The sequence below is a fragment of the Eschscholzia californica genome, unplaced genomic scaffold, assembly GCF_041429995.1.
Source record: "Eschscholzia californica isolate CP2 unplaced genomic scaffold, dmEscCali1.0.p SCAF_4, whole genome shotgun sequence".
Lineage (NCBI taxonomy): Eukaryota > Viridiplantae > Streptophyta > Magnoliopsida > Ranunculales > Papaveraceae > Eschscholzia > Eschscholzia californica.
Genome location: NW_028238461.1, coordinates 15,070,267 through 15,092,086, shown reverse-complemented (window position 1 = coordinate 15,092,086; position 21,820 = coordinate 15,070,267). Strand labels below are relative to the sequence as shown.

The 21,820-nt window shown below is 36.0% G+C and overlaps 5 protein-coding genes across 5 annotated transcripts; 2 read left to right on the top strand and 3 right to left on the bottom strand.

The window, feature by feature from the left end:
* Positions 1–1,379: 1,379 nt before the first annotated feature.
* On the bottom strand, positions 1,380–3,832 carry LOC147543084 (GDSL-like Lipase/Acylhydrolase superfamily protein). The gene is made up of 5 exons (XM_086635409.1): positions 3,502–3,832; positions 2,838–2,968; positions 2,488–2,727; positions 2,112–2,367; positions 1,380–2,002 (listed from the first exon to the last, which is right to left on the bottom strand). The coding sequence occupies exons 1-5, from the start codon at positions 3,755–3,757 to the stop codon at positions 1,581–1,583; spliced, it is 1,305 nt and encodes a 434-aa protein (XP_086491535.1). The 5' UTR covers positions 3,758–3,832; the 3' UTR covers positions 1,380–1,580.
* Positions 3,833–4,683: 851 nt separating this feature from the next.
* Positions 4,684–5,482, top strand: LOC147543083 (protein DMP9-like). Its single transcript, XM_086636044.1, has one exon. It carries the CDS (start codon positions 4,761–4,763, stop codon positions 5,427–5,429), a length of 669 nt encoding a protein of 222 aa, XP_086492170.1. The 5' UTR covers positions 4,684–4,760; the 3' UTR covers positions 5,430–5,482.
* Positions 5,483–9,677: 4,195 nt separating this feature from the next.
* MDH (malate dehydrogenase) lies at positions 9,678–15,717 on the top strand. Its single transcript, XM_086636043.1, has 2 exons — positions 9,678–9,962; positions 14,222–15,717. The coding sequence occupies exon 2, from the start codon at positions 14,230–14,232 to the stop codon at positions 15,460–15,462; it is 1,233 nt and encodes a 410-aa protein (XP_086492169.1). The 5' UTR covers positions 9,678–9,962; positions 14,222–14,229; the 3' UTR covers positions 15,463–15,717.
* An 821-nt stretch (positions 15,718–16,538) lies between these two features.
* On the bottom strand, positions 16,539–18,314 carry LOC147543081 (extracellular ribonuclease LE-like). The gene is made up of 4 exons (XM_086636042.1): positions 18,055–18,314; positions 17,768–17,923; positions 17,341–17,539; positions 16,539–17,111 (listed from the first exon to the last, which is right to left on the bottom strand). Exons 1-4 carry the CDS (start codon positions 18,163–18,165, stop codon positions 16,858–16,860), a joined length of 720 nt encoding a protein of 239 aa, XP_086492168.1. The 5' UTR covers positions 18,166–18,314; the 3' UTR covers positions 16,539–16,857.
* Positions 18,315–20,153: 1,839 nt separating this feature from the next.
* LOC147543080 (ribonuclease 1-like) lies at positions 20,154–21,611 on the bottom strand. The gene is made up of 4 exons (XM_086637741.1): positions 21,277–21,611; positions 21,031–21,186; positions 20,672–20,870; positions 20,154–20,566 (listed from the first exon to the last, which is right to left on the bottom strand). Exons 1-4 carry the CDS (start codon positions 21,379–21,381, stop codon positions 20,301–20,303), a joined length of 726 nt encoding a protein of 241 aa, XP_086493867.1. The 5' UTR covers positions 21,382–21,611; the 3' UTR covers positions 20,154–20,300.
* Between the last annotated feature and the right edge of the window lie 209 nt (positions 21,612–21,820).

The following is a 21,820-nucleotide window of genomic DNA, read 5'->3' as shown; positions in this document are numbered from 1 at the left end:
AGACTCTAGGCGTGAGGATTTCGATGCACTTCCTTTTGTTTCAGTTGGCACCCCAAGATCCAAACTAACAGCCCCGTCTCATCTGTTAAAAGACGATGATAACTTCAAATCCGAAGAACCAACATTAGTGATCATCGATGAAAGTGTTTCTGCTGGGTTTCCTCATGGAATTGATTATACTTTTGTTAATGGTGAGGCCATGCAACATATAAAAGAAAATATGATCATTCATCTTCGAGAAATTTTACGATGGTTTGCAATTTTTATTGGATCTTCTCGTAAGGATTCCACTGATGACGCCCTCTTTGATATTATAGAAAGCCTTGTTGCGTACTTCACAATATTACAAGAGGATACTCATAACAATACTCCGATTGTTTCAAGTTCTGGAAATTTTCATACTTTTATTTGGGAACCTGGTGATTCGTTTGTTTGTCTTTCTCTACACTTTCCCTCTTCGTATGATGGTCAAATCGTCGTTACGAGTATTCCAGATATTATTGAAAGAAGAGAGGCAGGAATGGTGATGGATTGGAAGAAGAATTTTAAGGTTAGAATTTTCATAGAGGAAAGTATGGTATTTGCAATCTTTTTCATCAAACTACAAGATGACGGGAGATGTCGAAATTTGTTGGAAGATTCTTTCTCACGATCGATCTTTCGAAATTCCTTGCAATATGAGATTGAAGCTAGTGCTATAATCCATAATGGTGTCTTTTGGTTATCGTGCCCCTTCCATGCAAAGTGGGAATTACGGATCGCCATGATAGAATTCATCGTATGTGGGTGCATCAAATTATTTTCTTCATCGAATCGGTCCGGGACGAACCTTCTGGGGAAAGGGGAGCTGATGCAGGCGCATCCAAGACGGGCCCACAAGGCCACACGGCCATGGCCTAGTCGGCCAGAGTTTAGTAGTTTAGTAGGAGTCCTAATTTTAGTATGATTCATAATGAATCTAGGTTTAGGAAGTTTCTTTATTTTCAGTATCTCTATTATTTAGGAAAGTCTAGTTTGTGTCTATCTAGGAAAGTTTAGTAGTCTATAAAAGGAGGTCGAGTCTGTTTTATTATGGATGTTGAAGAGAAAACCCCTTGAGTTTAATAAAGTTTTTTCAGTTTTTAGAGTTATTTTATTGTTCTTTATTTACTTTTATTCCGTTCTTTTAATTCCGCTGCGTTCTACATCAGACATGGGCTAGTAGTACGTTTGTTCTAGTCAGGTAACTATGCTCTCAGGGGATTCTTTCTAGTTAGGGAAAAGTTAGTTAATTGTGATAATGGGGGAATCAATGTTTATATCCCAATTCGCAAGTATTTTTGGATAAATCTACCCGTCATTTCGTATAACTCAAATCTCAAAACCTGTTCTTCGTGATCAGAGTCATTTAACACCAAACATGCCATTTAAAAATAAAATTCATGCCGTTACTCCGAAGTTTTGACACTAAAATATATATATCTAAGAGTATAAATGGACAAAGAGTAAATACCCAGAAAATTACATAGTTCTTAAAAATTTTCACGTGCGGGGATTAGCAAAACGTCGAGGATATAACAAACTATATATATATAGTCTAATTAATTTCCTGGAGAAGGAGCATTAGCTGAGTTTGCTGGCGCCTTTGGTGTCTTCGGTGACTTTGGTATCCTTAGTCTCTTTGGTGCCCTTGGTGCTATTGAGGGAGCCCTTGGTGGTGAACTTGTTGGACCGCTTGGTGCAACTGTTGGACCGCTTGGTGCACCTTTTGGTGCAGTTGTTGGAGCATCTGGCGGTGCACTTGTTGGAGAAGTGGTGGGAGAATCGGTCGAGTTGACATGCAAAAAAGAAATCTTTCTCATGATCTCCTTTGCAATCATCTCATTAGCTGCATCAGTAGGATGGTATTCATCCCAAAACACATACTTGCTTCTATCTTCACACAATGTTGAGAGAGGAACACAAGTTAGAGCTGGTCTAATTCTTCCGAACGAACAACACGGTGAATCCGAGTTATTGAATCCTGAGAATCTCAAAATATACGAATCATCTTTAGGAATAATCAAACCCTAATTTATAAGAGAATGTAAGCGAAGTGTAAGAACAATTTGAGTGGTAAACGAATTACGTACCGTATTTGTATGGGTTGTTAATTACTCCTGCAACAACGTCGTAGGCATCACCAAACTGATAAGTAGCATTAGGTAGGCTGCTCGATAAGTCACTAAGAATCTTGCTTGCAGCTTTGTTAAAACTAAGTGCTAATTTGTTTGTTCGATCTTGGCATCCTCCTGATCGTGACGTACTTAAAACACGTTGAAGAGGAATACAACCCATCGGCCCTAACCCAAATACGGTCAATTGTCGTGCACCAAGTTTATGTAATAACTACAATTATAAAGCAAAAAAAATCAATGGTATATTAGTAATTCACTATATTTACATCAAAAACATCACTTTCACATATTAAACTTTCTACGAGTATGTGACAGTATTAACAAATTTTACCTTGAGTTGGTCTTCTAGGGTTTCCATCAAGTACTCAATGAAACTAGTATCGGTGTACTTCCATGAATCACTATAAACGGGCGACAAGTAGTTGTTGATGAAATCGTTGCTTCCTAAGGCAACGACGTAATGAGATTCTTCAAAGAACTTGTCTGCCTCTTCGGCTCCAATTTTTCTTCTAATTAGCTCTTGAGTCCCTTCAAACAGACTAATTTGCTTGTACAGGCAAAACCTTTGAATCTTGATCAAGTCATAAAATCACAAAGTTTCAATCTTAGAACTATATACTCTAAAATAGTTAACCCTAAATTCATAAAATATTCTTTAGTTGTGGAGTTAAGAGAACTTACAAATAGACCACCAGTTTCATTCAAGATTCCACCACCACCAGATGCAAAATTGACTCCATTTTCAAGTATCATGTCCTCAGTTAAAGATGGATCCAAGAATGCAGGTGGCCTTGGAAGACCCATTTTGTCACCTACAAACAAGTAAAACAAGCTAGCTGTAGTTCCTTTTTTGGAGGACAAATTTAACCCGGATAAATATCCCCAACCGATATGTTAGATTAGTAGAAACATTAGTTAATACGAAGATACATTTCATACCCACCAAAATGAGTTGGAACAGAGTAAAAAATTTCACGAACGTAGCATTTCATATATTTAAAAGTTGTGTCAGGTGTCACCATGGCGTGGCATACCCGCCAAACCATGTAACAAGGTCATGGCGCCACGACACAACCCATTTAGAAATAGTAAGATTTGGATTCTAGGCTCTCCAGTGAAGAAACATACATGTTTCCCCCAACTAAAATGACTTCCTAAAAGATTGCCCTTTCGATGGACAGGATATACATAGGAAAGTTCATACACAAAAATATTGCCTTCCGATCATCTCCAGAAAGGCGATTGCAAAAGGCATGTTAGATGTTTCGAACTTAACTCTAGGAATAGGTCTTAATATTAGAATATAAGAGATAAAATTTTGAAATGATGTTAAGTAATTAGCTACCTATTATATCAGCAACCGTTCGACCATTGGAGTACCTCCCATTAGGCATACCATTACCGAAATCAATCCCATACCATGGTAGACTTGCCTTGGCCAAGCTCTTAGAAAGACGCTCGTTGTTTCCAACATCGGAAAGGGAATCTCCAAATATGAATTGCACAACCTTGCAAGAAACTTGTTGAGAAACAAGTCCTAAAACCAAGATGGTTGTCAAGGCTAATATGGTTTTTGTGTTATGGAACCTCATAATTGGCATTGCAATCTTAAGCTACTTAGGTACTTGAATATGTTGAATTTAAAGATAATGAGAAATATTGTTGATAGAAATAGAGTAGTAACTTGTAAGGCTAATCATAAGATTATTTTTTTAATGGGCATAGTATTCATGAAATGGTTGAGTTTGATAGATAGCTTCATCTTAGTGAGATAAATGAGAGAGAGAGACAGAGAGGTGGATGAACCAAAAAGTTAAATAGTCAAACCTAATTTCAACAAACCAATGTTAGACCTTTCAAGGTAGAAAACAATTCTTGTAGAATTTGTTGTTAAAGAGTTGACCTACCACTTTTCATATGTAAAATGGAATTAGTATGATATTGGGCCGGGCTTATTTTGTTCATTTGGGCTAAACTCACCTTCTAGCCCAACTTTTTTGCTCATTAGTTTCTTTTAGGGGGGCCTTAGGTTAAGATTGAAGTTGTACAGATTCCAGTCTATGGTAAGTTCAACCTCGCGGATAAAAATTCAGCCAGCGCTCACTACCGTTCTTCGCCCCAAGAGTCCGATGGAGAAACAACTGAGACAGGAGCCCAAGCTCATCACAGCCCGTTAGCCCGCTAGTGTTAGTGAGTGGGCTTGGACGGCGTTAAAAAAAGGTTACTCTAAGTCGTTTACGTGGCCCAAAGAAACACATTTATGCCCGGACAGAGGAAAATGCGGGCCTAAAGAAACACATTTATGCCCGGACAGAGGAAAATGCTTGTACACGGCTTATCCGATCACCACGCCTAATCGCCTATCAAACCCCATGGCACTGGTTTTCACTTTTGGTTCCTCCCTAGGCATCCTTTAGTCAAAAGTCATTTGTGGGTTATAAACGGTTAGGGCACAGTTATATCCGGTTCAAATTCAAATTCATATCAATAACCAACCCTTATATAAACCATGACTTAAAGAAAAGAGAATAACTTATTCCTACCCAATTACTATTCAATTTTGTCTTCTCTATTTTCCTTGAATTGGAAAAGATTTGCAGGAAAATGGAGGAGGAGATTGAAGAATTTGGAATAAAATTTTATAATGCTACCCATCCAGAAGACCCATCTCCATACACATCTTCACCTTCACACCCACAACAACAAACAATTCTAGTCACCGAGAAAGGTCGGAAACGCCGTGCAGTAGCAAAAGGAGTTCAAAAAACACTATCGAAAACATCAATGCTCGTTAATTTTCTCCCGACCGGAACACTCTTAACGTTTGAAATGATTCTTCCTTCAGTTTCCGGAAACGGTCTGTGTTCACCCATAAGCACAATGATGATATATATTCTCATGGGTCTTTGTTGTTTTTCGTGTTTCTTCTTTCATTTTACGGATAGTTTTCGAGGACCAGATGGTAAAGTATATTATGGGTTTGTTACTCCAAGAGGATTAGCAGTATTTAAGTCAGATCTGACTGTGGAGATACCAAAAGATGATAGATTTAAAGTTGGATTAACTGATTTTGTTCATGCATTAATGTCAGTAATGGTGTTTGTTGCTATTGCTTTATCAGATCATAGAATTACAGATTGTTTGTTTCCTGGGAATGTGAAGGAAATGGATGAAGTTATGGAGAGTTTTCCATTAATGGTGGGTGTAATTTGTAGTGGTCTTTTTCTTGTTTTTCCTACTACTCGTTATGGTATTGGGTGTATGGCTGCTTAAATTATCAGATACCTTAATTAATTTCTTAAGTATTAATTTGGGTTAATTATAAATTAACATGTACTAATTTGCAATTCTTGGAATTATGAAGAAATTTAAAATGTACAAGATTGCAGAATATAATATCAAGGGTAAATGACTAGGTAGAAGGAGTGATTCATGGGTATGTCGTTTTCTCTAAAAATAAATATAGACTTAATGTTTAGAACTATGTATGTGATGATCTTTAACATGTTATAGTGATATAATTTATCATTGAGAAGGATACTATGGCCGCCAATAATTTCGGCGAGGGTATATGGTCGGACAGAATATAAAGAAAAAAAAAAGAGTACAACACTATCTTTCTCTAAATCATTTTAGGTATGGCTGGAATTCAGTCAGGATTGTGACGGGACAAAACTATTTTCTTTTAATCATTTCTATAGTTAGTAGTTATGGGCATATGTGTTTTTATTCAAAATGATGTAAATATGGGATTAAGCATGGCCCATGGTGATATTTCGTTTTTGTTCAAGCTGCCATAATTACATCATAGTGGCGAAATATAATGATTTCTGCACAATTTTTCATAAAAGAAACCCTGAAAATTATTATATATTTGATAAACTTTTTTTACAACTAAATTACACTTTAGTCAAATTAAAACAAGAGAATCTATTCCCTTTGGAGAAAAATGTTGTTTAGAGAAAAATTTATGTACGTCACGCTGTTGGGCTATCTATAGGCGGCCAGTCAGACGTAGATGATCCCGTTTAGAAGGACAAATACATTTCTAAATTTGGGTCGCACTCCAGTGTAAGTCCAAAATTAGACCAAACTGCTTGGAAATATCATAGTTGAAAATTCATGTATAAAAAGTGGGGCTACCTGATGATTTGGTCAGTGTTCTTTATGCTATGAGGCACTTCTCTGAAAAGGAAAAAAAAATTCCAAAATACATGAACATGTGCCTTATTAGATAAGAAGAATATATAGAAATGAACTGATGCCTTTTTCCTCATCTGTATAACAAAATTCAGAAGCTAATTGTAACAAAGAATTATAGTTTGGGGGAAATTTTAAAAGTTGATCATCTATAGAGGCCAAACTTATATCAACTTAGGTAATTGCCTTCTACTTATTGGGGGCTGATTTAATTCATGGATCTTGATGTAACTTTATATTTATTATCTCTTTTAAGATGTATTAATGTCTTGTAATAATTGATTTTGCAGACCATTTAAAAAAAACGAAATTATGGAGCGCTATACAAATTTGCCCAAATCGTTGTTAGCGACAAATCTAACGCCGTGGCTAACAATTTAAGGACCGGATCCTAAACTTTAATCCATTTACAAATGCAAAATAATAGAAATGTTTATATGCAAAATAATAACCACAAATTTGTAATAATTTGCCCTATAGAATTAATCTTCGATGAATCCAAACTAATCATGGGTTTAACAGTCAAATAAAACTTCCTTGATTTGTACAAGTCTTTACTCAAATTAGAGCTTCGACTTTGTTTTTTTTACACAATCCAAAATTAGAATTTAGAGAGATGGATTTGACGAGAGAAACATATTATATTGAGAAATACAAGGGGAAAGAGGAGTCTGCACGAAGACATTGACCCCCAGTTATTCAACGATATTAGGGCTATACTTCCAAAATGAAAATGTGTATGATATTGATTCGCATTTTCGATGTTTCCGTTAAATATCAGTTAAGTGGTTGACGTGCCAACTAAATGTGTGATTTATGACAAAAATACACTTTCTAAAATATTAGGACTACACCCCATAACAAAAATATGTTTAAGATTAACTCACATTCTTGGTTTTTTTTTGCCAAATACCAATTTAGAAGTTCGCTTGCGATTTTTTGTTTCTCTTATTTTTATAGGTTTTCGGCATATGATGGAAAATTCATCCTAATCTGATAGCATAAGAATCTAAAATCTCAAATTGCATTATCTATAAAAAAATGGTTGGTCCATGAACTCGAAGTTAGTCCGAAAACTCAATTCAAATAAGCCTGAAATATTAAGGAAAATATACCCGAAGTCCGGGACAGTTCGACCTTCTGGCTAGATATACTGGATAGGCTACCAATTAGAAACATATTAAAAAAAACTTAACCCAATACTATTTGACTGTCAAATAAGTTTGGTTGATAAAAAAGATTCGAGAAAGTGTTAGAGATATAATCGTTTGATACAAAGTCTAGTCCTTATGTAGTTTTACAGTTGTTACTTATGATATGAAAAACTCATACGTGTGGTTGGCACGCGACCCACTTTACTGATGTTTGATGGAAAAATCGAGAATCGAAGTCAACTATAGACATACTTTCATTTTGGGGTGCAATCCTAGAATAGTTGAATAACTTGGGTCAATGTCTAAGTAGACCTAAATATCCCGTAATGATATTTTTGTCATAAGTTACTCATGTGGTTGACACGAAACCTACTTAATTGATATACGGGAAAATTAAGAATGAATGTCAACGCTATAGATATCTTTATTTTGGGAGTGTGGTTGTAATATCGCTAAATAACTAGGGTATGTACTGAGGAGAGTTTTATTCCTGGGTATGTTTCTTTAGTTGAAAACGGGTATGTATTTAGAGCGAGGGTATAACATGTGTACGTCCGACACAGATAGTTCTATCAAATACGTCACGTGAGGTTGCCTTTAAAATAATTGTGGCTTAACACAAAAACTCTACAACTTAATACAATATACAAAAAAATATAACATCAATTCAAAGATCAACTAAAACTCAAAGGTCAATTGAAACTAAATGAAGTAGCAAAGCCCAAACTGCTGAGAGATACGAGAGAAAGATTCCATTATGGATACATCAAATTGGAAATAACTCTTTGCTGCTTTCAAAGTTACACTTGCTTCGGTCCTTCATAAGCTAATAAGACTTTGAAATTAAATCGAAGCCCTAAATCACCACTGACTGTCATCAATCTTCAACCTAAGTGACATAAAAGAACAAATATCTCTCATGCATCATCACTTTGATTTTTATGATATAGGATCAGCTGAAATTGCTTTTATTTGTTTGATTTTTTTTATCTAGGTTTCTGAATTGTTGGAACATTTTGGAAACCATCAAGGCTAAAGCGTGTTGTTTCTTACTTCAATCTTCCTCTTTGAATCTCCTTACAAATCTATATCAATTTTCTATATGTTTATTAGGGATTATAATCCGTGAACCTTTTATGAGTATCATTAAGAACTTAGGATTTGTGATTTAATTTTACGGATCTTGATGTGCTTCTTGAACAACATATCAATGAATTTCTTCAATATTATTTACACAAATAGGCTCCTTTGAAAGTGTATCTCAATCTTAAACCGAAAGCTTGAAATTCAAAACCCTAGAAGATTCAAAAATAGGAAAGCACTAATTTATTGATATGACTTCAAAATTACTAAATCCTATCTCTGAGAAATCCACGAGAGTTCAATACAATGTATCCTACGGTTTCCAAATGAAAATAGATACCAATATTGAAGATATAATCTTCTCCAACTCAAGCATCTAATACAATACGTTATAGAATCAAGAAAATTGCAACTCATAACATTTTCAATTTTATTATATATCTAAAGAAATACTTCAAATACAAACCGTTTCAGACGATATTTTAGTTCGAACAAAAACCAAAATGAGAACTACAAAGTTTTGACGATATCCATTGAAGGGTGACAACTACGATGAAATCTCAAAATGAGAACGCGTGTGTGAGAGAGATAGAGAGAGAGGCGAACAAGGAGCAGTAAAGCCTTAACTCGATTGTGTGACTGAGTGAGAGCGAGGCCTGCAATGTGAGGGGGTTGCTTGAGAGAGTCAGAGGGCGTTGAGAGGAGACGAGGTTTTGAGTTTTGACCAAAACAATCGGAGATGAAGAGGAGAGTCAGAGAAGTGGTGCGGGAAAGAAGAATTAGCTAGACTGAGAAGGAATGAGATGTCTGGGAAATGGGCGTGAGAAAGAAAGAGGCAGATTTATACACGCCCCACAGTGCAGCTATAGACACCCCTCAAATGCTAGACGCCCCCACATTGCAGCTATAGGCGCTCCTCAAAAGTTATACGTACTATGGATCTATACGTAAATAGGGTGCCTACAATATTAATATGGTACCTTCTAAGTCTTCAAAAAAAAAAAAAAAGAGATCTTGGCCTTTGGGAGGAGGGGGCAGGATGCCTCCTCTCTTTATAATATAGATATAGATGCCCCAACCCTATGATTTAATAAGGGCTTTTATATATATATACCATTAGATATGATATGGGGTAGGTAGGAAATTGATTTGTAAAAGGACTCAACCTGAGGTTCATACACCTTCGAAGTATAGTATCATTGGAGCTGGAGCATATACTCACGCCTGTTGGTGGAAGCAAAAAAGGATTCGTTAAATAGTAAGCAACGGCGGAGAACACAGAGAATTGTGAAAAACGTGAACTTTCTTCTTAAAAAGCCTCCTCCTCCTCCCCCCTCCGCCAAGAAGATTATTAACCTGTGAAATTTAGGTATTTTATTAAGACTTTAATTCTTACTTTCTTTTACCCTTTTTGTTCTATAATCATCTTATCGTTATCAATTAAGGTATAGATTGTTTTTTGGAATTCCATTTCTGAGATTTGTTTAGATCTGTTAGTGTTCGTATTGTTCAATCTGTGAATTGGGTAAGCTTATTTTTCCACTTTTTAATTCATGGGTAGGTTTTAGATCTTCTTTTTCTTGATACTTTATATGTAGTTAGATCTGATTTGTAATTTTGAGCTATATTTGGTTGAAGATTCTTCATTTCTGAAACTCCCTATGGTTTTAAGTTGTATTTTAGGTTTAGTTGTTTGTGTTTGATGTGGTTATGTTTGAATCTGGTTGTTTTAAGGTATGGGTATATTGATCTATGGTAATCTAATCTTTTAGCATTCAATGTGTTCAAATTTGTCTTAGATTGTAGTTCCCAAGATAAGAATGCATTTTTCATTTGCAGTTTTCATTTTGCAATCTTGGGTTTCCGGGTTCTTTTTTCGGTTCATTATGTGAATTCTCTAATGTCTATGATGATGTAGAACGCAGCGGAATTAAAGAAGATGAATAAACTAAATAAGAACGGTAAAATAAAGGCTTAAATAACTCCAAAATACTCAACTTTATTAAAACTTCAAAGGGGTTTCTCTTCAATCTGAGAATAATGGACAAACTAGATATCCTTTTATAGGATTCTGGACTTTCCTAGATAGACTTGAATTAGACTTTCCTAAATAATTAAAATACTGCAACTTCCTAAATAACTAGACTCAAATCTGGACCTTTCCAATTATTGGAAATACTAAAATATCATAATTTCCTAAACCTAAATTCTCTAATAATCATACTAAAATTGGGACTTCCTAAAACTACTCTTCATGACCGGATGGGCCATGGCCCGGTTTGGTCATGGAAAAAGCCTCCACGCCGGGTGCCCCAGCATCAGCATCCCCTTCTCCCAAGAGGTTCGTCCCGAACCGTTTTTGAAGAGAGAAAACAAAAAATGTTGCACCCGTTGACGCTGAAATCCTCCATGGCGATTCTTAATTCCCACTTCTCACGAAAGTTGCGGAAAAACTGAAGAAGACAACGATGGGCCAAATCACCAACGATAATCTGAAACCTATGATGTGAAGATTCACTCCCATGCAAAAGTAGTAAATAAACATCCAACAAATTTCGACATCTCCCGTCATCTTGTAGTTTGACGAAAAATAACAGAGACGCCACATGCAATGATTTTCCGAAAACTTTATGAAGCCCTGCAAAGAACTTCTCACAAGTGATACTGTAAAACCCTTTTCCGGTCGGACAGTTCTCTAGTTTCACCAATCTTCCTTGCCTAATACACCCCACATGATATTGTTGTTCGCATTGATCACAACAGAGAACTGTTGTATTTGTCAACTTGTTAACGTCTCCAGTGACAACTCCCTTCTTACATATCCCACATTGACAAGATGGATAAAACCAGTCTTCTTCTTGCACATTCATCAAACCAAGGCAGCTAAGATGAAATAAAGATGGGCAGTGAACACACTGTACTAAATTACCAGCAGGAACTTCAAACTTGTGTAAGCCGAAATACTTGTGGCAACAGATGCCCATGATACCATCACGAGATATGATCCCTGTAATCATTGGAAAATTTTCAATACTTGTGAAGTATACTTTTTTCTTTGGTGACACGATATTACTGTCTAACATCCCGGATAGAACGGTTCGTCGATTCTTAGGCACGAAACTCCCAATAGTAATCTGTCGTTCACTTTTGCGAGGTCGCAGAGGCCCTAGTTGATAACCTTCGTCGCCCCGATCTCCTTGAATAAGAGGTTTATTTTCTTTGAATTTGTTCTTCTCTAAAGAACCCGTTTGTGACTGTCTATTAATGGTTGAGGAGAACTTCTTCCCGTTTGTTGGAAATTTTGACTTCACACCGGTTACTAAGAGTTCGTCATCTTCTAAATATCCTTGGCAATCTCTTACAAGAGATGTATAAGTCTTCCCTTTTAGCGATATATATCGTAGCTCGCACCTACGTTTCTGTTTTATGACATGCGAGAACTTCCAATCAACCGATAAAAGACGCTTCTTTACCTTCAAAGTCACTGTCCTTGTGCAACCACTCTCAATATATGTTTTCCACTTCTCTCTTTTTCCTCCATAATTGTACCACTCCATCACAACTTGAGGATAATATTCAGGTTTGAGTTGACTAATTTTGTCGACAGTAGAAACAAGATTCGTCATTGGTTTTTGCTTTTGATCGTGTCCTTCAACTTGGGCTTCCGAACTCGAATAAGAATAACCCATATACGAAGGGTGGTCGACAAAGCTAGGGTGGTGCAAAAAGTTTCCTTGGTTTTCGAAGGGCCTAAAAGCATTGGTTGGGGTGGAAGTAGTATGGATTAGGTCTGGATTTGTGTATGGGTATGGATCTATTTGGGAGAAGTTAGGTTGGATGAAATTGGGTGATGGAAAAGTAGTAGGGATTGGTGGGTTGTTTGGGCTTGTGTAGGGTGCATGTAGAGTATGAGGATAAAGATGATGGGGAAGTGCTTGGAGTTGTTGTTCCTCATTATAAACTTGTGGATGGTTATAAGAGTATGAAAGGGTAGGTTGCGGTAAGAGAGGAATGGGGGGACTTAAATAATTGAAATTGGAAGTTGGGTTTTGGTGAGATGGTGGTGTTGGACACCATAAGGTTGGGATGGAAGCCTGGACCGGTTGGTGGAATTGGGTTGTGCCTGTAGTTGGGATTGAAAAATTATGTGTGGGACAACCAGGGGTGCCTATAGAATCCGGGTTGTAGTCTACACAACTAGGGTTTAGCAAAGAGGCAATATTGTGACTTCGTTTTAGGATGGGAGGAGAATACAGTGGTGGTGGTGAATATGGTGGCGGCAAGGGATTTCTAAAAGAATGGTTATGATTTGGTTGTTCTATAGAATAATAGGAAGATGGAGGAGAAGGAAAAAAATATGACTTACTTGGTTCGTCTCCACGTTCCCAATCATACGAACATGTCGAATTCTTCTTTTGATGATTTTCTTCAATAGGTATTTTGTCTTCATAGTTATGTTTTGAATCGTCCCATTCGTATCCAAAATCATTTATATTCGACTCATAGAAATTTTCTGCCTCATAGTAGGAGAAGTTATCTTCTTGTAAATTATTGAAATAAATATTTTGGTAAGATAAATCATCTTCCTCGTAATTTGATCTTTCTTCAAAAAAACTTTCATCACTATAGGACGAAGAATCCATTGATATAAGAATTAACCTTCATGAAAATACTAAAAAAAAAAATTCCAGAATTTTGATGGCTCTGAATACCACTTGATGTAGAACGCAGCGGAATTAAAGAAGATGAATAAACTAAATAAGAACGGTAAAATAAAGGCTTAAATAACTCTAAAATACTCAACTTTATTAAAACTTCAAAGGGGTTTCTCTTCAATCTGAGAATAATGGACAAACTAGATATCCTTTTATAGGATTCTGGACTTTCCTAGATAGACTTGAATTAGACTTTCCTAAATAATTAAAATACTGCAACTTCCTAAATAACTAGACTCAAATCTGGACCTTTCCAATTATTGGAAATACTAAAATATCATAATTTCCTAAACCTAAATTCTCTAATAATCATACTAAAATTGGGACTTCCTAAAACTACTCTTCATGACCGGATGGGCCATGGCCCGGTTTGGTCATGGAAAAAGCCTCCACGCCGGGTGCCCCTGCATCATATGACTTTTCTCGATTTGCTTCTTGAGTAACCACTTATGTGTTAGGTTTTAAGATGGGGATGTTTGGCCCTAACTAGGATATTAGGATGTCAATTTGATGACTTGAACTAATTTCTAGAACACTTGTCGGTAATTTGTTTATATTATTAGCTTATGGGAGTGACAACCAAATCCCCGATTCTAAATCCTTGCAAGAATGAATCAAATATTTCAATATATTATATGTGAAAGAAGGCATGTAATTTCACATTCGACATAGGATCTAGTTTCTCAAGAAGAAGCATAAAAATAGGCACAATCCTTTTGTCGGGGATCAGTTGAGCTAGTTATCGATTGTTATTTCCTATGCCTAGAGTTATAAATATAAGAAGTATTTATGTGTCTTGTTACATTTCTCACGACATCCTATAGTTTCCCGTTTTTGTTAGACTACATACTGATTTAGTTCTGTAAATTAACTTGTTCAAGCCTTGATATTTGATAGTATTTTCCTCTGTCAGATTGTGAAATGGCGGCAACAACAGCAGCTACTTTTTCGGTTGCATCAGTCCCATGTGGCAGGCAAGGAGCCAAAGCAAAGCCTTTCGGCGTGAAATTCAACTCTCCGAACTATCTAAAGAGTTTCAGCGGTCTCAAGGCTGCCGGATCTGTAAGATGTGAATCTGAGACATCATTCCTTGGCCAGGAAAGTAGTTCTGCTCTTCGAGCCTCATTTGCCGTAAGGGCTGAGAAACAGACTCAGAAATTTGAGAACCGGTTCCAGCCTCAAGCTTCTTTCAAGGTGGCGATTCTTGGAGCAGCTGGAGGAATTGGGCAACCTCTCTCTCTCTTGATTAAGATGTCACCCCTGGTGTCGGCTCTTCATCTTTATGATATCGCAAACGTGAAAGGAGTTGCAGCTGATCTCAGCCATTGCAATACTCCTTCCCAAGTTTTGGATTTTACGGGTCAAGCTGAATTGGGAAACTCATTGAAAGGTGTAGATGTTGTCGTCATACCAGCCGGAGTTCCAAGAAAGCCGGGAATGACCCGAGATGATCTTTTCAACATAAATGCCAACATAGTCAAAACCCTAATTGAGGCCGTTGCTGATAACTGTCCCGATGCCTTCATCCACATTATCAGTAACCCAGTCAACTCAACTGTTCCAATTGCCGCAGAAATACTGAAACAAAAGGGTGTTTATAATCCAAAGAAGCTTTTCGGTGTTACAACTCTGGATGTTGTTAGGGCAAACACCTTTGTTGCACAGAAGAAGAACCTAAAACTCATAGATGTCGATGTCCCAGTTATCGGAGGGCACGCTGGAATCACCATTCTACCCTTGCTTTCCAAGACTAGACCATCTGTTAGTTTCACAGATCAAGAAGTCGAAGAGTTAACAGTAAGGATCCAAAATGCAGGAACGGAAGTTGTTGAAGCTAAGGCAGGTGCAGGATCAGCAACACTTTCTATGGCATATGCAGCTGCAAGATTTGTCGAGTCATCCTTACGTGCTCTTGATGGAGATACTGACGTTTATGAATGCTCGTTCATCCAGTCTGAATTGACTGATTTACCCTTCTTTGCATCAAGGGTTAAGATCGGGAAGCAAGGGGTTGAGGCAGTAATATCCGCTGATCTCCAGGGTTTGACAGATTATGAAACGAAAGCTTTAGAAGCCCTTAAACCAGAGCTGAAAGCTAGCATTGAGAAGGGTGTGGCATTCGCAAACAAGAAAGAAGCTGCAACATCAGTTTGAGAGCTGAAACCCAAAACCTAACGCTACTTATCAGTAATTTAAGTCATAATGGAAAGCAATAAGCAGGTTTCAGTTTTGTAGTTCAGACAATTTTCCTGTATGTTTAGGTCAGTTTTTCGATTTTCCTTCTTCTTTTTGCTTTCATTTATTTAACCGCATCGTTTTGATCTCTATTCAGTTTAGACATATCTTGATGAATGATTATGAGACGTGAAAATTCAAACATATGTTGTTTATGAATGAATTGGTCGACCATCCTTCTGTGTTTTCTTTTCGTGTTGATTTGTTCAAATTTTGTTCCCCAATGTGCATTATACTGCATACTAATGTTGGGCTCAGGTCCATATAGTGTTACGATCTACCGAAAGATCGTCCCTTACCTTGTTGAATTTGTGGGTTCCATCTTGAACAAATATTTTTGTTAGCAATGAGCTTAGACCCATAAAAACTTCATTGCTCGTTTCACATTATCGACTAACATATCAGTTTTTGAACTCCGTGATAGTGTGTGGAGGAACACGTTTGAACATACCGATAGTGAGAGATATACTAGACTACTAAAACTCGTTTGCAAATAAAGACATTACTGTTGTACCGATACTCCAATAGTGAGAGATATACTAGACTACTAAAACTCGTTTGCACATAAAGACATTACTCGTACGAGAGGGTTGTACCGATACTTCAATAGTGAGAGATATACTAGACTACTAAAACTCGTTTGCACATAAAGACATTACTCGTACGAGAGGGTTGTACCGATACTCCAATAGTGAGAGATATACTAGACTACTAAAACTCTTCGCACATAATGAGATCACTCATATGAGAGGGTTGTTGATGGTTGAGCTACAGGTTGTGGCCATTCAACCTGTGGCTACAAGACAGGTTGCTTGTATGTACATAAAGATCTTTTTCCTACACATTTTTTTGTGTCTAACTCGTACGGACTGATCATCTGAATGATTGATATACATCGATTAATTGATTTTAAAACTATTTGAGTCGGATGATTCAGATTCAACCAACGAAGAAAATAAAACATTTGCTTCGTACTAGTGGATCCAACAACCACATAATAAAGAAGGCTTCATTGAAATTGGGAAATTTAAATGTATCCAACAACTTGTTATCTACTAAAGATTCCAGTCATTCAAGTTGAACTTTTCTTCTGGGCCCAGTATACCCGAATACCCCATCATACATAATTAGAAAAAGAAATTACATAATTTGCAGTTTCATTGGGACAATTTGAATCTCAATGTGATGCAATCTCATATGAGATGAATATAAATATGACTACAGATTAAGTCATATGATGAATCTCGTCGGAGTTCAGAGTTGAAATTCAAGTAGTTCCAATAGATTTATTCAATTCAAATTGCGTCTTGATAATTAAAGATCTGATCTTAGAGAAGCCTCTCCGAAGTAAGGAAACTGAATTTTCGATCTGCATTGGCGACCCTTGGGACGTGTTGGGCATTTTATTAAGTTCGTCGCAGTGGTGTCTACGCAAATGTAGATCTCGTAGAGTTGACTAGTACCGTACTGATCTGAGTTACAATGTATTTCTGGGGCAAAACCGATCGCACCTTTTATAGCTTCGCTAATGCTGTTTAAGCTGTAAAAGTTTCCATCGGGCTGAATACCTGGTAATCAAACATTTCATAACCAAAGTATTAGGAACTACTACTTATTTGATGTCGCGAATCCAAATTATAAACTAATCTAGGGTAGTTTTTTTTCCTCGGCCAAATATGAAATCTGAATCTAATCCGATTTCATAATGTTTGTTTCTGTGTGACTCGTGATGTCTAATTTGCCTAATGACTAATTTTAAGTTTATTTGAGTCAAATGATTTAGATTCAGATAATAACCTGCTTTTTGAAGGATATCGAGAAGTGGAATTCGTTTCTTCAGATTTAGAGCGGCTTCAAAGTATTGGTGCTGGTCTAAGATAGATTCAGAGCAGGTTCCGTGTTTCTCCCACTCGTGAGTCCAAAATTTAATTCCATTAGCGCTAGGGCAAGCAAGGGTTGGCCAATTCTTTTGCATTTCGCTTTTCAGATCTGAAATCTACAAGAAAAGAAAAATAAAATTAGTCATAAAATAATTTGAAAATGTTATCCAAAAAAGCAGGATAAAATGACAAATTGACAACTACCCAAAATTTCAATAATTTAGATATCTTCTTCTCTATCCATAGTCACCTACTAGCACTTGCTGACTATCATCTTCTATGGCAGATTTAGGAATCAAATGATTCAAATACACATAAAATTCTTATAAAATTTATAAACTTACGACGGATTCATCGAAAGGGCTATCGTCATTGCAGTTGGCCGGGTATGACCCGTCGTTGTAATTGGGCCAAAGTCCATGAATGTTGAAATCAGCTGCAGGTTTCCCAGAAGTTGGGTAACAACAACTTCTTCTTGTATCACAATAAGATCCTGGCCACTAAAACCCCAAAAAAAAAAAACAAAAAATAGTTACTTTTAGTAGATGAAGCTAAAAATGAAATCAAATTTGATGAAATATGAAGTATTGAATAAGGAGTAAGAGAAGAAGAAAAGATAGTCTAAACTCACTTCTTGAACAAAGAAGAAGAAATCAAATTCTCTTGAAGCACAAAGAACTGCCACTTGTGGTATTACAACTATGTTAACAAGGAGGATTGAGAAAACAATTGAGTATTTCATGGTCAAGAAGAAGAAGAAGAAGATATGATTGGTTTTTGGATAATTTTGTTTCTAATGACAAGTATATTTATAGGAGAAAATAATACAATAAAAATAAAAAGTCTTTGATTCCATTTGTTTGATTATGTAAGCAAAATAAACCTATATGTAATACTTGACAAGGTCTGTACATCTACAAATTTACGTGTTGCATTACCCACCGTCAGATTCTACTCATCTCTTAAATCACGAGGTCAATTAGTGAAATATTCAACAATCTCGCATAATCTGTTTGATCTGATGGTTTGTATTATGCCACGTACGAGTGTGAAAAAAATGTACAAACAATTATATGCAGAAGGTTAGAAACATAATGTAGCATCGATCGTGCTCAGTAAAATGCATTACTATAATGTTACACCACATGGACTTGCTTAACTTGGGATTTTAATATTAATTGATGTTAGAGTAATGTTACTTATTTCAAAATAAGTGCTTAAAATAACCTAGTTTGATTGTTTGTTGGGGAGATCAATAATTGCTTTTTATTTTATATAGGTGAAGATGTCTTGTTCTCTGTCCCTAGCCAAGATATTATGTAGTGATGAGAGATGAACCAAACCCATTTTTTGCAAATAAGATGTCATTTTAGAGATGTGATAGATCGACGTTATCTACTATATTATAAGAGTCCTCATAACTAGGTACTTTTGACAAATAAATATTCAATTGTGCCAATTAATTTTTCGGTTTCATTGATTTAAAACAAGCATTTGTGACAACATTTTCTTATAGCACAATTAGAAAAACTCAAAATTTTACAAAATGATTCATATATCTTGGTATTACTGATGTCTTGTGATTCTAAAATGAGATTGGGGTTAACCTCGAAAGTTACACAAATAATCAAATATAATTAAGAGATTAGTATGGTTATGAACATGCTTATCCTTCTATTTGGGAGGTCAATAATGTCCTTGGGGGAGGAGCCCAGTTTTTTAAAAGGGCAGTATATTAAAATGGATATACCATCTTATCCCATTAGGTATCCGGATATTCCTAAATGGTTGGAGCTCAGCTAGCTTGCACAAGGTACCCAAGATTGGGCACCCTAAATTCAAAACAAATTCTGGACAGAAAATAAAATCAACTGGTAGGATTTGAGGGTCAATTCTTACATTCATGTATTGGATTCGGAGATTATCCTGGCCGTTGGTATCATTTTCTGCCCGGAGTCTGTCTCTCCTTTCGGCTTTCGGTTGCTATATCAAGACTGATTGTATTCGCGCACACGGACCACCCATGTCAATTCTCTTTAGATTCGTGTATCAGATCCCAAGATTATCCTTGTCGTTGATTCATTTTCTGTCCAGAGTGTGTCTCACCTTTCGGTGGTTGTATCACGACTGATTGTACTTGCACACACCCAACAACCATGTGTATGAGAGAGAGAGAGAGGATTTTGTACACGCAAAGTCCTATACCAAACACTGCGTGCTTCTTATGGTGTCGGTCTTATCCATTACTAGTAGATATTATGTGTGAGCATTACTTCATTTTAGTAATGGTGCGTGAGCTTGTATATTTACTTTAATCTTGAATAAACCACATCAATTTTCTATGATTGGATCAACAACATGGGAATGAGATTGTTTTGACTTTTAAGGATCTCCATCCACTTGCCAATATAAGAAGAAAAAACATATAATATTTGTGACCATCTTTTTGATGAATTTAGGTTAACAAAGACAACAATTAGTAATTTGTTCAAGAAGAGAAAGCAAAAAAGAAGTTACGCGTATTATTTTTAGCTTAGATGAACGGAACATTTTTTAGAAAAATAAATAAAATTTGTGGATGGAACATAAATTACTTTTTCAATAAAAACAATGACATGACTTACTGCATTCTAGTTTGTAATTATTGTCCTCTGCTAAGGCAATTCTTTTCGTGTTGAAATAATGCTATACTTAACTAATTCCAGGTAATAGACACATTAATACACAACATTTGGTCAAATAAAAGAAAATATTTCATGTTTATGTTAATTTAAAAGTGTAATTGCATTTTATTATTTTTCAACCGAAGTAAAAAAGAAACCAACATAACGATCAATAATCAAATTGAAATCAATAATAAATTGTCCCGACGAATAATTATAGTTCACTTCTATCATCAGCATTAATTTCCTCTTCGTCTCCAAAAATGGGGAACTCAACTTTTGACTTGCATTTGCTCCTCGGTAGTACAGGGCACTCAATCAACTTAGTCCCGTTCTTGTCAACGCAGGCATAGACCTGATAGATTTGAGCATTACCAGACGCATCCACATTGCATTCTATTCCTGGAGTGAACCCAGTTCCGTGTTTAATAGCTTTCGTTATGCTATCTAAACTGTAAAATTTACCATCTGGTTTGATTCCTAAAAAATTTAATAACCATTAGTTGAAGTACTAGACACTAAAAAAATACTAAAATAAAGACTAAGATGGTTGCTTAAAGCAATCATATACATGTATATATGTACCTGCATTTTGAAGGAAGCTTAGAAGGTTAACTTGTTTTTTCAATTTTAGAGCTGTTTCAAAGTATCCCTTTTCACCAAGGATAGATTCAGAGCAAGTTCCGTGTTTTTGCCATTCGTGCGACCAAAATTTTATACCGTTTCCGCTTGGACAAGCAAGGGTTGGCCATTCATGTTCCAATTCATGTTGAAGGTCTGAAATCTACAAATACCATAAATCACAAAAAACATCAAGAACTCATATAGCCTATAGGTATATCATATTACTTGAAAATATGCTTTTCGCCACAATTTTCAAATGCGAATAGCAAAGGTTGGTGAAACCGTTGCAAAATGTATTTTAGTTATAGCAAACTACTTACTGAAGATGGATTAAAACGTTCACGGGTATCGCAGTTTGATGGATATGTCCCATCCTTGTTATTAGGCCAAAGTCCATGAATTCCAAAATCTGCATCAGGTTTTCCTGTTGTCGGGTAACAACAACTTCTTCTAGTGTCACAATACGATCCTGGCCACTATAACCCAACCCAATCGGACACTTTAAATTAATCAGTAAAAAAAAGTAATTAATTGAGGATCATTAAAAAAAAACAAATTTAATTTACCTGTTGAACAAAGTAGAAGAAATCAAAACTTTGAGAAGCACATAAAACAGTTAAAACTTGTATTAAATATAAGTGAACAAGGATTATTAAAGAAGTTGATTTCATGGTTAACTAACTTAACTCTTAGAAAATGAGATTTGGGGTTTTCTGTTTTTTGAACTTTAGATGTGGGATTTGGGAATGTGATGATATTGGATTGTCTTATTTTTCCTCTAAAGGAGTTGGTGTTTTATAGGCCATAATAAGTAGTATAACTTAAATAATAATATAAGATGTTGGTATATAATTTTAGCAAAGACATTGCCTAAGGCATTAAGCTAGACATATAGTTGCGTGAATTGAAATGAAATATAACTTTATTTATCTGTTTTATCTACCTTCGTTTCGTGTTAGTTTGGTTCACCTATTTCTTTTGTTGATTAAAAAATTGGGGTTTTAAAAGACCTCATAAGTTCCTGGGGTATACTGCCAATTAAGGTTATACAAGGACCCTTTGGACTATACTAGGGGGTCTAGGAGCCCATCTATTCCTACTTCTACAATA

Excerpts from the sequence above, each read along its gene's own strand:
- LOC147543081 (XM_086636042.1), bottom strand. The coding sequence starts at position 18,165 with ATGAAATACTCAATTGTTTTCTCAATCCTCCTTGTTAACATAGTTGTA. Across the intron at positions 17,540-17,767 it reads GCCCTTTCGATGAATCCGTC|ATTTCAGATCTGAAAAGCGA; the intron begins GTAAGTTTATAA and ends CTTTTCTTGTAG. Across the intron at positions 17,112-17,340 it reads CGATATCCTTCAAAAAGCAG|GTATTCAGCCCGATGGAAAC; the intron begins GTTATTATCTGA and ends TTTGATTACCAG.
- LOC147543083 (XM_086636044.1), top strand. The coding sequence starts at position 4,761 with ATGGAGGAGGAGATTGAAGAATTTGGAATAAAATTTTATAATGCTACC.
- LOC147543084 (XM_086635409.1), bottom strand. The coding sequence starts at position 3,757 with ATGCCAATTATGAGGTTCCATAACACAAAAACCATATTAGCCTTGACA. Across the intron at positions 2,969-3,501 it reads AACGGTTGCTGATATAATAG|GTGACAAAATGGGTCTTCCA; the intron begins GTAGCTAATTAC and ends ACTTGTTTGTAG. Across the intron at positions 2,003-2,111 it reads TAACAACCCATACAAATACG|GATTCAATAACTCGGATTCA; the intron begins GTACGTAATTCG and ends TGAGATTCTCAG.
- MDH (XM_086636043.1), top strand. The coding sequence starts at position 14,230 with ATGGCGGCAACAACAGCAGCTACTTTTTCGGTTGCATCAGTCCCATGT.
- LOC147543080 (XM_086637741.1), bottom strand. The coding sequence starts at position 21,381 with ATGAAATCAACTTCTTTAATAATCCTTGTTCACTTATATTTAATACAA. Across the intron at positions 21,187-21,276 it reads TCTTCTACTTTGTTCAACAG|TGGCCAGGATCGTATTGTGA; the intron begins GTAAATTAAATT and ends GTTGGGTTATAG. Across the intron at positions 20,567-20,671 it reads AAGCTTCCTTCAAAATGCAG|GAATCAAACCAGATGGTAAA; the intron begins GTACATATATAC and ends TAAATTTTTTAG.